Source organism: Pelobates fuscus, chromosome 13 (genome assembly GCF_036172605.1).
Source record: "Pelobates fuscus isolate aPelFus1 chromosome 13, aPelFus1.pri, whole genome shotgun sequence".
In the NCBI taxonomy this organism is placed as follows: domain Eukaryota; kingdom Metazoa; phylum Chordata; class Amphibia; order Anura; family Pelobatidae; genus Pelobates; species Pelobates fuscus.
Window position 1 is genome coordinate 90,202,669 of NC_086329.1, and position 15,709 is coordinate 90,218,377.

At 43.2% G+C, this 15,709-nt stretch overlaps 1 protein-coding gene across 1 annotated transcript in view; it reads left to right on the plus strand.

The window, feature by feature from the left end:
* TDRD10 (tudor domain containing 10) overlaps positions 1–15,709 on the plus strand; it is a 112,113-nt gene that overhangs the window by 7,390 nt on the left and 89,014 nt on the right. The window contains exon 2 of the mRNA XM_063439302.1: positions 1,211–1,269. Within this exon, the coding sequence (XP_063295372.1) occupies positions 1,211–1,269 (59 nt within the window). The remainder of the gene's footprint in view (positions 1–1,210; positions 1,270–15,709) is intronic.

Below are 15,709 nucleotides of genomic sequence, written 5' to 3' on the forward strand. Positions count from 1 at the left end.
GTTTCAGAGAACCTGCTATGTTTACACTGCAGGGTTAATCCAGCTTCTAGTGACTGTCTTCCTGACTGCCACTAGAGGCCGCTTCTGCGATTTACACTGAGTAAATTGCACTTAATTGAAGCTGGATGTCCTCACAGAGTCGTCAAAGATCCCCATAGGAAAGCATTCCTCTGGCCGCGCATTCGGCTCCATTCGGAAGCTGACGTTGATGGAGGAGAGGTCACCAGTGCCGAGGGAATGAGTCGCTGGATTAAGGTAAGCAAATAACTGGTTAATTATTTATTCGCCACAGAATGGGGCCCTAGTCACCGTTTAGGTATCTAGGGATCTGTAGCGTTAGGAATACATATTTGTATTCCAAACGCTATAGTGTTCCTTTAACTAAGGGCAGAATTATTTTGCAAATATTCAAACTTTGGTGAATTTCTCTTCACATAGTCACTCCCTTTATAGTGTAGTCATAGTGTGTGTTTACCATGTTTTGTTTGTGCTGTGTGTACTGACTGCAAGTGTGGTGTATGCTATCTGTATGTAATGTATGTGGTGTACTGGCTGGATGTGTTGGCTGCGTGTGGTTGTGGTTGTGATTGCAATACACATTCTCATACACTAATACACTGACTTGTACACATCCACTAACACACTCACTGACCCATACACACAGAAACTACACATTCTCTGACATTAATGTACAGCACAGATTACCAGCAGCTGCATGGATGTTAATTGGCTAATGAAGCCTGTCCTATGATCTCTCCAGGATATGATGCCACACTGTATCCTGGCAGCCTTCAGCCTTGTGTATCATGAGGAGCAGCTTGTGGCACTTCTAGCTCCTCCCTGTATGTAGGAATCTGCCCCGGCTAAATTCTGCTGCCTATTGGGGACCAGTCCAGACCAACATCTGCTGGAGGTACACCCCCTACCCGTCAGCAAATCCCTCGATGCAGCCCTGCCTGGCTCCTGCAGCTTCATGTCCTGGATGTTAGGTGATCCAAGTTCTATACCCCTGTAGACCTTAAATAACTTGAGCTGGTTCCATGTCACTTATTGTTTGTAAATGTACCAATAGAAATTGTCAATGTGGGCTAATGTAACAGTAGTTTTTCTTTGATTTCTTTTTATTGGTTACTTGTACTTGTTTGAATACATTGAGGCACTTTCTAACCAGGATCTTGTAAATGGTGTACCTTGGTTTTGTTTGTTGCAGGTGCCAAAATGAACCAGAATCTAGTGTATGCTGGTAATCTCCATAATGAAGTGACTGAGGTAATTATAAAGAAGATTACATTTTAATGCTGTGCATTGCCTTGGAACCATCATAACAAGGTTTTGAACTTTGATAAAGTGTGTGTGTGATCTACGTATATACAGTATGTGTGTGTATATAATATATATATATATTTTTGTGTGTTGTATGCTTCCCTTTTGATATCTTATATCCACATGGCTCTTAAAATAGACAAAAACTGGTTGCGCCAATGGATAGATATAAAGGTAAAATGAGTGAAGAAATATATATATAGAATAAATAATAAACGTATCAAGTCCAATATTTACAGTCCAATGATCACAATCCCAGCTGCTTTTAAATTCTTGATGGGTATCGGTTCTTGATTAAAGGAACACTATAGTCACCTAAATTACTATAGCTAAATAAAGCAGTTTTAGTGTATTGATCATTCCCCTGCAATTTCACTGGCAATTCACTGTCATTTAGGAGTTAAATCACTTTGTTTCTGTTTATGCAGCCCTAGCCACACCTCCCCTGGCTATGATTGACAGAGCCTGCATGAAAAAAAAAAAAACTGGTTTCACTTTCAAACAGATGTAATTTACCTTAAAAAATTGTATCTCAATCTCTAAATTGAACTTTAATCATATACAGGAGGCTCTTGCAGGGTCTAGCAAGCTATTAACATAGCAGGGGATAAGAAAAGTTTAATTAAACGGAACTTGCAATAAAGAAAGCCTAAATAGGGCTCTCTTTACAGGAAGTGTTTATGGAAGGTTGTGCAAGTCAATGCAGGGAGGTGTGATTAGGGTTCATAAACAAAGGGATTTAACTCCTAAATGGCAGTGGATTGAGCAGTGAGGCTGCAGGGGCATGTTCTATACACCAAAACTGCTTCATTAAGCTAAAGTTGTTCAGGTGACTATAGTGTCCCTTTAAGGTGATTGTCAACATATGTAAAAAGATACAAAATTCAAGATAATAGTGGTGGACTGTTTAAGCAGGAAGATAAAACTCTCAATAATGGTAATTTCACTCACATTTCGTAGAGCTTAAACTAGCTCGACGTAAAATTGCTTGCAACGGTACAATCCCCACTTATGGATATAAAATTCTGAAGGCCAGTGTCTCATCGTACAGATGGTTATATAAAAAACAGAGATACACAATAGTGCTCACTATTATCCCACTGTTCTGTCTCATTGTTTTTTTATACTATATTATGTGCATCTTGCCTCTGATTGTATCCATGTTGCAGTACATTATTTGTCATGTGATGCATGGAAAATGAAAGAATAATATTTAACTCTGTTACTTGGTTCTCTAGATTGAAAAAAGACTTGAGTCCATCAAATTCAACCAGAATGTATGAAGTCCATTTTTTGTGCGTGCAGTTGATCTAAAAGGCAGAAAAACAATTGTAGCTATTTCCAATTATGCCACAAAAAATCCTTCTTGACCCCATTATGGCAATCAGATTTCCGCTTGGATTAACCACATTTGTTTTAAATTCTTTATTTTTGTTTAAGGTCATAGCCTCAATAGGAAACATCACATGAGATAAGCATACATAAGACATTATAAACATTCAGAATAGCCTATCAAACAGGCTATATAACATATTTTGGCAATGGGCCATGAGCTGAGGGATTTTGGTTTAAGACTGTAGGTGCCAATGCTATGTCTTAGGCCGTTCGTGCCTAGAGATATAGCTGATGGGGCCAATAGGGTTGCATATAAGGTTGGAGGTGCTTAGAGTAGTATAGTGAAATGGTCTTCCAACCAGGGTCAGATGGGATGAGTTTCACCTGTGGTAGGGGCATAGGGACATTGTGCCTTGCATATCTTGAATGTTGGACAAGGAGTCGCCGTGCTGGACTAGCAGTGTGCGAGGTCTCCTCCGTTGATATTTGACGTTATGCAAGCGAATTAGAGTGGTGAAGGGCTGGAGTGAGCGTCGCCAGACCAGAGTGGATCCAGACAGATCTGCATAAAATGAGAGCTGCATGTTCTCAAATAGGTAAGGTGAGTGGTTTTGTGTTGCTTGTATCACCGCTGATTTGTCTCTGTGAGTCTGGAAGCGCACCAGAAGATCCCTTGGCTCTGTGGTCGAAACCTTAGCTAGCCTCTGTAACGGAATATCCTTTCTAGGATCACTTGTTTATCCTGCCTGGGAAACAAGAGGGCCAACATAAGTCTCCTAACAAAGTGCGGCACCTCGGGCTCGGATATCTCTTCCCCGATACCCCTAATCTTGAAGTACAGGCTTTCATCTTCCAATTCTGCGAATCTCTGGTCATGTTTGTGATTCTGCTGTTGCAGGTCGAGCACTGCTTGTTGCAGAAGTGTTGTGTTATGCGAGTTTCGGTGGGAGTCTTCCTCCAGAGTACTCAGACGGCCTTTCAGGCCCTGCAGATCTTTGCGGATCTGGGCCTTATCAGCTGGTATGGTGAGCCAAAGCTCTGCTAGCAGTTCCTTCATAACTGCTGTGGTCACTGGAGTTGTCAGTTTGTGGGAGAGTTGGGAGAGGAGCCTTCAAGACGGGTGAGTGTGCTGTCTCTGCTCCAGTTGTAAAGTTGTCTAAGATGTTGGAGTAGTTATCGGCATAGGCGGCCTTATTTGGGCCCACAGCGCTGTGCGCTTGTTTCCATAGATCTCCGATATTCATACTTTGCCGAGGTTTGTCTGGCTTTTTTTTTTGACCCAACCCGCCAACTGCAGTTTGGTGGTCCGTTTGGCACCATTTGTGATGAGTTTGGGCTCTGGTAGAGGGCCCAGAGTGGCTTTTTAGTGCAGAGCTCTGGCGGCATGCGGCCATTCAGGTCCGTTGCTTCGGATCAACCCCATTTTTATATCTTAAAATGTTAATGCTTTAAGATACAGGTATCATTTTTCATCATAATAGTTTTATAATGGAATTGTGCTATTCATGTTGTGAGTTTGCACTGTTTTTTTTTTTTTTTAAATCCACCTTGTCTTTTGTTTCCTGGGCTGATACTGGAGAAATTTTAGAATGTTTGTATGGCACTGGACAACTGGGATTGGTTAATGTTAAAGGAACACTATAGGCATCAAAACAACTTTATGAATAGAAAGAACCGTTATCAACAGTATAACCAGTTTTATACACCACCCAGTATTGGTAATATACTTCTATTACCGGGTGGTGTATAAAACTGGTTATACTGTAGACAACTGTTCTTTCAATTCGTATATGCACTTTAAGGTGGATGGGGATACACTTATACTTGTTCACCGAACTGTTCAGTTTTCTTTTTATCAAAGCAACTTTAGCTTAATGAAGTAGTGTTGGTGTATAGATCATGCCCCTTCAGTCACACTGTTTAGTTCTCTGCAATTTAGGAGTTAAGTCACTTTTGTTTCTGTTTATGCAGCTCTAGCCACACTACCTGTGATTCACACAGCATGCATGACAAAATGGTTTTATTTTCAGATGTTATCTTACTTTAAAGGTTTCTATCTCCTGCTCTGTAAATCAAACTTTAAAGCAACACTATAGAGTCAGAAACACAAATGTGTGTTCCTGAGCTTATAGTGTTTAAATAACTTTTTAGCACCCCTAGCCCCCATTAAAAATAAGTCTAAAACTTCCCTTATTTCCAGTGCCGCATGGGTCTGCCTGCACTGGCTCAGTCCCTGTCCCGCCTCCTTGGCAGACCTCATCAGAATTGATGATCTCAACCAATCACAATGCTTTCCTAAAGGATCTAACTTCTGATCTTCAACGTACCACTGTCTGTTTAAAGGGACTCTCCAGTGCCAGGAAATCTGACTGCAGTGTTCTTTGTGGATTTAAAGGGGTTAAAACCCCTTCAGTGACTTACCTGTATCCAGCGCCGATGTCCCTCGGCGCTGGTTCAGGGTCCACCCACGCTCCTCCCCCGCCGACGTCATCCGGCGGGGGAGACCTATTGCGCATACGCATTAGACCTCCCCATAGGAAAGCATTGAAAAATGCTTTTCTATGGGGATTTCAGCTACGTTGGAGGTCCTCACATAGTGTGAGGACGTCCAGCTACGCTATATAAGAAGGAATGTGTGCTGTGAACCTAGAAGTGCCCTCTAGTGGCTGTCTAGTAGACAACCAGTAGAGGAGGAGTTAACCCTGCAAGGTAAATATTGCAGTTTATGAAAACCGCAATAATTACACTTGCAGGATTAAGGGTAGTGGGAGTTGGCACCCAGACCACTCCAATGGGCAGAAGTGTTCTGGGTGCCTGGAGTGTCCCTTTAAGTTTAAAAATCCCTTTACTAAATTTTTCTTTTTGATTTGGCAATTTTTATTTTGCATTAAAGAGGTATGGGAAGGGGGTACATAAGGCAAAAAGGGGGGGGGGGAGGGGTCAGGTAGAGCCATATAGATTGTCATATGAAGATCATTACAGTGGAATAGCATGGGTATAATGCATAAACAAGACAATACAATACCGTACAGTACAATACATAAACCAGATAACACATTATGCCCGAGATACTTATGGTTCCATAGCATCTAATCGTCGACATGTGTTCATGGGCAGTGTGCAACCACTTCAGGTCACAGATAACCTGGTCTTATGATTCAACTCTTATTGCGTAGTAAGTGTTGTTTAGGTGAGGGGACAGTGTTTACAGGGTGGGGTCGAGGGAGGGGCAGAGGGCATGTGTGTGGGATGAGTGGTGTGTAGGTGTATATTTAGCAGGCGTGTGTGTGGTGCAGGTATATAGGTGTGGCCTGGTGGGTAGGTGCAAGCCAGCCAGCGTGAATGTGGTATCTTACGTATTTCCTCCAATCGGGGAGGTGTGTTATCTGGGACATGTGGCGTGTTGTTGTAGGTTCAGCCTGGTTTGGTGTTATCCCATATGGCCCATGCTGTGGCCCAGAAGGAGTCGCCCCGTCCTGATTTCCGTGCTGCACTTTCATAAGTCTTGTTTGTTTCCACCGCTGCGATGCATTGGTGGATCGTTGGAGCAGTTGTTTGTTTCCATTGTCTACTTATGACGGTGATGGCTGCTATACAGATGTGGTATAACAAATATTTGGTATGGGTGTGAGGCGTTCGGGGGAGCAGGAGTAACAGAAATAGTTCCGGTAGCAGGGAAATGTGCATTTGGGTACACCGTATTGCTAGGTCTAGGACTTGTGACCAGTATTGTTGTAAAAGTGGACATTGCCACCATATGTGCATGAAGGTGCCTTGGTCTCCTTGGCAGCGCCAGCATGCATCAGGTGTGGTAGGATAACTATGTTTAAGTCTCGGGGACTAGGTACCACCGGTACAGTAGTTTGCGTGAGAGTTCTGTGTGAGATGTGCAGAGGGTCAGTTTTTTATTGGCTTGAAACATGTCTAGCCATTTCTCGTTCGTGAGTTTGTGCCCTAAGTCTAGTTCCCATGCTACTTTGAAGGACGGTGGCTTTGCTTGAGCGTCTATGCTTTCTGAAGTGTAGATTAATGAGATGAGATCGTTGCCGGCTTCGTCTTCGTACATATCTGTTAGTTTAAGCCAGTGTGGGTCAGGTGGACTCGCGGATCGTCACGGTTTATGAAGGTTTATCCATGATTGTAGTTGAATGTAGGAGAAGTTTGCAATCACAGGCAATCTGAATTCTTTGCAGAGATCGGGAAAGGGTTTGAGGCTGTCGCCCTGCAATACTTGCGATAGTGTGAGAATACCATGTCTGAGCCAGAGTTTGTGATTGAAGTCTGGGATAAATTGTCGGATCGCTTCTATTGGGGTTGCTGGTGCAAGGGGCGATGTTGCCCCCCTCTTCTTGCGGTAGTTATCCCATATGGAGAGGGTCATTGCGGTTGTTGGTAGTAATTCTGACTTTTGGGGTCGTTGGTTCGCCGGTAGCCAGGCTAGTGTAGGGAGTGAGAGGCCTCCAGCTCTGGCTTTCTCAAGTTCAACCCACAGTAAGGGTGTTTTGTGGTGGGAAGCCGCGATGATTGGAGCAATCTGTGCTGCCCTGTAGTATCTTTTAATATCCGGTAGTCCCATTCCTCCCTGGGCGTAAGATTTGAACATTGTGCTGAGAGCCACCCTTGATTTTTTTTTTTATAGTCCCATACGAATTCGTTCATGGTGCGTTGCAGGTCTCCCAAGTACTTGTTTGAGACCTTGAGTAGGAGCGTGCGGAACAGGTACTGAATTTTTGGTAGGATCACCATCTTAATAGAGGCTATCCGGCCAGTCCAGGATACATATTTGCCCTTCCAGCTGAGCAGTAGGGTTTTGATTTCTGTGGATAGTTTTGCGTAATTTGCTTTGTACAGTGAGGTTGTGGAGGGGGTAAAGAGGATCCCTAAGAATTTGATGTGATCATGTCTCCAATCGTAGTGAAAATTAGCTTTGAGGGTGGTCATTTCCTGGTTCGTGACATTAATACCCAGGGCTAGGGTTTTAGAGATGTTCGGTTTATAGTAGGAACAAGTGCTAAATCGGGAAAGGATTTTGTGGAAGTTGGGTAGAGAGATATGCGGTTGTTCCAGGGTGAGTAGTATATCATCCGCAAATAAGGACAATTTGTATTCCCTGCTCTCGACTTTAATTCCATGTATATTTGGGTCATCAGTTGTGCGAGGGGTTCTAGTGTTACAATGTAAAGCAATGGGGAGAGGGGGCATCCTTGTCTAGAGCCGTTAGATATGAGAAACGGTTTGGAAATGAAGCCTCCGTTTACAACTCTGGCAGTTGGTGAGGAATAAAGCGCGGTGACAATCGACAGGAATTGTGGGGGGAATTCAAATTTCCTGAGGACTGCCATTAAGAAAGGCCAGTGAAGCCTATCAAAGGCTTTCTCAGCGTCTAGTGATAGTAGGACGCTGGGGTTTTTATTCCGTTGTATCTCATAAAGAAGGTCTAGAGTTTTCCTCGTGCCGTTTGCCCCCTGTCTTCCTCCCACAAATCCTACCTGGTCTGCCTGTATCAGTGAGGGTATTATATGTGATAACCTATTGGAGAAGATCTTTGCTATGATTTTGACGTCTGTGTTTAGTAGGGATATGGGGCGGAGGTTCTGGCATCTATTTAGGGTTTTCCCTGGTTTGGGTAGGGTGGCAACATGGGCCATCAGCATCTCACTTGGCAATTTTCCTGTTTGTATGGCTTGGTTGTATACTTTCTGTAAATAGGGGGCTAAGATTGGCGCACATTTTTTGTAATAGGTATTGGTCATGCCATCTGGGCCCGGTGACTTCCCGGAAGGTAAGGAGGTAATGGTGTCTAAGATTTCTTGTGTAGTGGCCTGTAGTTGTACAGCGTGTTTTTGCGTGTTAGAGAGAGTGGGGAGCTTTGTCTTCGCAAGAAAGTTTATCTATTTCTGTTAGTGTCGGATGGTGTAGTGTTGGGTCCGTTTTGAGGTTGTAAAGGGAGTAATAGTAGTCGGCCATATTGTCGTTGATGTCTTGCGGGTTGTATATTTTATCGCCTGAGGTGGTGACCAAGTGTGGGATTTTAGATTGGGCCTGTTGCTTTTTAAGTAGGGTGGCCAGGTGTTTCCCTGCCCTGTTGCCTTGAGTATATGTTCTCATTTTTAGTTTGGTAAGGGCGTGGGCTGTTTTTTCCAAAGAAAGTGAATTGACTTGATTGGTGATGTCTTGTATTTCCTTTGATAGAACCTGTGAAGGGTGAAGGAGATGAGCTGTTGTGGTGTCCCTCAGTCTACGTAGAAGGTCTGTGTGCTTCTTGTCCCGCATGCGTTTCAGAAAGGACGCACGGCTAATTAGTAGGCCTCTTATGACCGTTTTGTGGGCTTGCCATATTGAAAAGATGGAGGCTTCCGAGTTATCATTCGTCTCAAAATAGTTTTGTAGGTTAGTGTTCAGTGTCGTTGTGAAGGACTGATCGTAAAGTAGTGAGTCATTGAGGCGCCATGGCGGTTTACCTCAATGCTGGTAGTTGGAGTGTAGCGTCATTGTTAATGGGGCATGGTCTGACCATACTATATTGCCTATGGAGCAGGCCTCTACCTGCGGGAGTAGCACTCCGGAGATGAGGATATGATCTATTCTTGAATAGGTCTTGTGTGCTTGTGAGAAGAACGTATACTCCCTTTCCAAGGGGTGTCTTGTTCTCCAGACGTCGTAGAGGCTCTTTTCGTGGATGAGTTTTGTGAATGCCTTGGTGTACGGCTTGAGTGTAAGGTGTCTGGTTGATGTGCTTGGGGTGGTAAAATCCCTTTACTAATATCAGTACAGTACTGATATTAGTAAAGGGAAGCCTTTGGGATTAAGGTTAAATTAAGGATTACAATTAAAGTTTATTATTCGGTTTAAAATAAGTATTAGATTTATCAGGTTTATTATTAAAGGAACACTATAGTCACTTAAATTACTTTAGCTAAATAAAGCAGTTTTAATGTATAGATCATTCCCCTGCAATTTCACTGCTCAATTCACTGTCATTTAGGAGTTAAATCACTTTGTTTCTGTTTATGCAGCCCTAGCCACACCTCCCCTGGCTATGATTGACAGAGCCTGCATGAAAAGTAAAACTGGTTTCACTTTCAAATAGATGTAATTTACCTTAAACAATTGTATCTCAATCTCTAAATTGAGCTTTAATCACATACAGGAGGCTCTTGCAGGGTCTAGCAAGCTATTAACATAGCAGGGGATAAGAAAAGTTTAATTAAACAGAACTTGCAATAAAGAAAGCCTAAATAGGGCTCTTTACAGGAAGTGTTTATGGAAGGCTGTGGAAGTCACATGCAGGGAGGTGTGACTAGGGTTCATAAACAAAGGGATTTAACTCCTAAATGGCAGAGGATTGAGCAGTGAGGCTGCAGGGGCATGTTCTATACACCAAAACTGCTTCATTAAGCTAAAGTTGTTCAGGTGACTATAGTGTCCCTTTAAGTTTATGTTTAAGATTAGGTTTATAATTGTAGTATTGGGATTATGTTTCAGATTATGGTTCAGATTAAGATTAGGGTCGGCACGGACATCCCTTGCTGAATATAGCAAGGGAATTCCTCTGCTGACACCAGCAGGGGGAATCATTTTAACACTATTGCTAAAGGTAGGATTGAGATTAGGATTAAGGTTATAATTAGGGTTACACATGGGATAACGTTATGGGTTTGGATTGTGGTAAGGGTTTATGATTAGATTGAGGGCTAGATTTGGTTAAGAATTAGGACTTTGTTTAGGATTAGGGATTTAGATTGGGATTAATTTTAAGATCGCTACTTTCCAAAGAGATACATATGAAGATGTTGCTGAGTACAGCTAAGATAGTTTTATGACAGTGGAACACACAAGATTTCAAAATTAAGCATAAACAAAAAACTGTGTATGTAAAAATTATAAAATTAAAATGAATACTACAAACTTTGAAACAAAATGGTAACAAAATGTCACTTCAATAAAGCTTATAATATTTTATGTGAGAGTCCCCAAGGTGTCCACTTTTGTAAATGATATGCATTGGTGGCATAATTTTAAATATATGAGTGACTAAAATGCCCCAAAATGAAACAAAGACCCATCGTCAATTTGCCATTTACAAAACAAAACAAAAAAACTGTACTGGGCCGGGTATGATTTTAGCCCTGTGTTTTTCTCACAAAAACCTGGCTAAGGTATACAAAGGGGGTCTTTTTGTACTCTGGATAGATAGCTGAGAATAATTTAGTGATTCAATTTATAGTAGCATATATCAAGTTTCCAAAATTAACCACTAAAATATGTGTGTATAAAAATGCAAAAATAAAACAATATAACATTTGAAAGAAATTGGTGCTAACATAACTGTATAATAAAGCTCAAAATATACCATATGACATAGCCCGTGGTGTCTACTTTCACAAATGGTATGCATTTATGGGGTAATTTTAACTGTCAAACTGCTACAATGCCCTAAAGTGTGATATAGACGCATCATTTAAGGCACTGTAGCTTCACAGGATAGTGGCAAAGACATACATTGGGGGTATTGTTTTATTCAGAACAGTTTGCCGAGCATAATTATGGGGGTTTGCTCACAGTGGCACATGCCAGACTTGAAAAATAACCCCCAAAAATGTAGTTTGTAGGTAACAAATGCAAAAAAAAATATTTTCCCTTCGTATAGTGGCAGTACTCACAAGTGGGATGTTCCTTCAGGTCTTGGACAAGAAGTTCCCCCATCTTTGAGATTTATAGCTGTGCTCCGCCTGCTGCCTCCATAAAACCTGTAAACCCTGAACACCCACCAGTTCTTCTTGTCCCGGCAAACGGGACGGACAGGTTCGTCCGGTCTGGTGGAGAATGGTGCGATCAGCACAGGCTGCTCATCGGGGAGGTGAGTGCCCGATAGCTCCCCGTTCGGTGGCACAGTACTTCCGGTCTCGCGGGTACTGCAATTTCTGTGGCTTCCTCGATGAGTTCCCGGGCGGTCCTCCTCGTCGGCATTACGCATGCGCACAGCGGTGGAACGCACGCCCGGGAGGCGTTGCGTTCCACCAAACACGGAATCGCGCTACTGCGCATACGCGAGACGGTGTTTTGGCGCCAAATTAAAAAAAATTAAAATAAAGCTGTGCAGAACCTTTCTGACTCCAAGGGTGGGTGTGCAGTTCTGGTTCTCCGTGTCACCAGCCCTCCTACACGGACCTTAAATGGTTTAAAGGACCACTCTAGGCACCCAGACGACTTCAGCTTAATGAAGTGGTCTGGGTGCCAGGTACCTCTAGGATTAACCCTTTTTTTTATAAACATAGCAGTTTCAGAGAAACTGCTATGTTTATAATGAGGGTTAATCCAGCCTCCAAATCCTCTAGTGGCTGTCTCATTGACAGCCGCTAGAGGCGCTTGCGTGCTTCTCACTGTGGAAATCACAGTGAGAGCACGCAAGCGTCCATAGGAAAGCATTGTAAATGCTTTCCTATGCGACCGGCTGAATGCGAGCGCGGCTCCTGTGCGCGCATGCGCATTCAGCCGATGACGTCGCGATCAAGATGGAGAGGAGGAGGAAAGCTCCCCGCCCGGCGCTGGAAAAAGAGGTAAGTTTAACCCCTTCCTCTCTCCAGAGCCCGGCGGGAGGGGGTCCCTGAGGGTGGGGGCACCCTCAGGGTACTCTAGTGCCAGGAAAACGAGTATGTTTTCCTGGCACTAGAGTGGTCCTTTAAGGTGAGGTTTAACTTTTTAAACTCTCCTTTTATTCACCTATACTTATGCATGCTTCAATTTCTCAAATTATTATTTATTTATTAATTATTTACTATTCTGGTATTTCACAAATATGTCTAGCCCTATATCTCCGGATAAGGCAGATAAAGACAAGATGTCAACATCTGTCCCCAAAAAAGCCACAAGCAAGTCTAAGCACTTATGTTGTCTGGAATGTGCTGTACCTCTACCTGACGGATGTCGCAAAAATACATGTAATCAGTGCGCTTCAGAATTACTAGAGAAAGCAAAACAGACGGATATGGCATCCTTCCTGGGCTGGTTTCAGGAAAATTTGTCCCAGACATTTGAGTCTTTTAAAGATTCTGTAAAGAAAGAACCGGCTATTCAAGAGAAACTGCCTAAAAAACGTAGGAGGAATAGATCTCCTTCGGTGTCTGACGTCTCTTCAGGAGAATGCTCTTTTTCTTCACCTTAGGATATTTCCAGCCTGGCTTCAAGTGTGGAGGAGGGCTTTCCACCAGAAGAGCTGAAAAAATGTATTAGAAGTGACGACGGCTGTACAAGAAACTGAACCTACCAAGGGTAAGGTTAAAGGTTTCCCAATGTCTCCGAAAATTTTGGATCTCCTTCATAGAGAATGGAAGAATCCTGAAAGACGTGCATTTATTTCAAAGCATTTTAAACTGCTGTTCAAGCTACAGTCTGAAGACAAATGGGAAGACCTTCCTAAAGTGTATATTTAGATTGCCCAGCTGTCAAAGAAAACCACTATACCCATTGGAGAAGTCTCAGGTCTTAAAGAACCAATGGACAAACGAGCCGAAACTTCATGTAGAAGAATATTCCAGGCCGCAGGATATCAGTGCAGAGCTGAAATTGCAGGTTCAGCGGTTCTCAGAGCTCAGAGTGTTTGGCTACAAGCCCTGGAAGATTCCCTTATGGGAAAATCCAATACAGATCCTTCCATTCTCATGTTCCTACTGAAACTATCCAATGAATTCCTTTCGGATGCCTCTGAGGAGTTTCTTTGTTTATCAGCAAGAATTATGGGTTTGTCGTCAGTAGCCAGAAGAGCGCTTTGGCTACGAACATGGACAGCTGATTCAGCGTCTAAGGCAGCCTTATGTGAATTAACCTTTGAGAGGAACAAACTTTTTGGTACTCCTTTAGAAGACATTATTAAACAGATGTCGGATACGAAGAAAGCCCTACCTCTGGAATCAAGAACCCAGGGATATAAAAGATTTCAGTGCAAGGGTCAGCGGTCCTTTCGTTACCAAGGGCGGTTTCGCAGGTTTCAAAAACATGGTGGGAACAACAGCCAGTGGTCTAGACATGAATCCAACAGGCAAGACAAAAAGAGGAAGTTTTGACGCCAAAAGAGTGGGAGGGACGTCTTCGGTTCTTCGCCCACGAATGGAAAAAGAGTACTTCAAATGGGTGGATTATAAGAACCGATTCAGAAGGTTACAGGATAAAGTTTTCATCAAGTCCTCGGCCATCCTTCCTTCTGTCAAACTATCCTTCAAAGGTAAAAACAGAGGCTCTCCTAACAGAAGTGCTCCTTCTTTTAAGAAAAGATGTGGTAGAGAAGGTACCCAAACGTTTGGAATTTCAGGGAGTTTACCCACGCCTTTTCCTGGTTCAAAAACCAGATGGATCCTTTCGGCCGATCCTAGACCTGAAACGAGTCAACACCTGCATACCGTACCAGAAGTTCCGTATGGAAAGTATTCTGTCTGTAACGCACATTTTACAAATGGGAGATTACATGGCAAAGTTAGATTCAAAAGATGCTTATCTCCATGTACCAGTTTCAGAATCTTCCCGGAAGTTTCTCAGATTTGCGGTTCTAACAAGAAAGCGAAGGATTCTCCATTTGCAATTCCAGGCTCTTCCCTTTGGCCTGTCCTCAGCTCCTCGAGTTTTTACAAAGATCCTGGCACCCATAGCAGCAGTTTTACGTCTCAAATGTATCTCGATTGTTCCATACCTGGACGATTGGTTCCTGAAAGCACAATCAAGGCAACTGCTAAAACTTCATCTCAAGATTGCGGTGAAGGTTTCAAAAGATCACGGTTGGATCCTGAACCTGGAAAAATCCAAGTTGACGTCACTGAGTCTAGAATTCTTGGGGCTTCGGGTAGAATCACAGTCCCTCTCTCTTTTTCTACCAATAAAGAAACAATTGAGGATTTTAAAAGCCGTATCAAAGCTGCAAAAAAACCTAAGCTCAATCAGGGATGCTATGAGGTTACTAGGCCTCCTCACTTCAGCAATCCCGGCAGTAGCCTGGGCAAAGGCGGAATCAAAACCATTGCAATGGGACATTCTTTCCCAATGGACACGAAAACAGGAAGATCTAGACTCTGCCTTCCACCTATCTGAGGGGGTGAAAAGACAACTGAACTTGTGGAAAGACAGAAGCAACATCTCAAAAGGGCCTATCGTTTGCACAGAAACAGTGGATTACGATAACCACAGATGCCTTCCAGACGGGTTGGGGCGCCCATCTAGGTTCTCAGTTCCATCAAGGTCTTTGGAACAGAGAAGAGGCATGCGCTTTCTCAAATTTCAGGGAATTAAAAGCGGTTTGGAAGGCTCTGGTTTCCTTCAGCTCAGTCATCACCAATCAGACAGTGAGGATTCAGTCGGACAATGCCACTACGGCGACTTATTTGAATCACCAAGGAGGCACAAAGGTAAAAGCTCTACAAGATCTCTGCTACCGCATAATGTCCTGGGCCCAAGCGAATCTTCTCGCAGTATCAACTACCCATATCAGAGGGTCTCTAAACATTATTGCAGACGACCTCAGCAGAAGCCATTTGTCTCAGGCAGACTGGGCGCTATCAAACCAAGTTTTCTTGGAGCTGGTTTCTCGCTTCGGCAGGCCAGAGATAGACTTTTTGGCCACAAGGAGAAACAGAAAAGTACAAAGATTTGCTTCTCTCCGTACAGGAGATTACCCAGATGTCCTAGACGGTCTATCGATCCCTTGGAACTTCGACATGGCTTATGTTTTCCCTCCTATCGCTCTTATACCACGGATTGTTCAGAAAATAAGATGGGAGAAGGCAAGAATTTTGGCAGTCCTACCCTTCTGACCGAACAGAAGTTGGTTTTCAGAAGTAGAAAACATGACCATCTCACGTTGGCATCTCCCAGTCTCTTCTCACATTTAGAGAATGTGACTCTTCCTGTAGAATCCCTGGAGATGTTTCACCTGACGGCATGGTTGCTGCAAGGATGATCCTTCAAGGTCATGGTCTTTCTGACCATTTATGTGACGTTTTGCTGTCCTCTGTCCGCTTGTCCACTTCGAAAATCTATTCCAGGGTTTGGATGAAGTTCATAACCT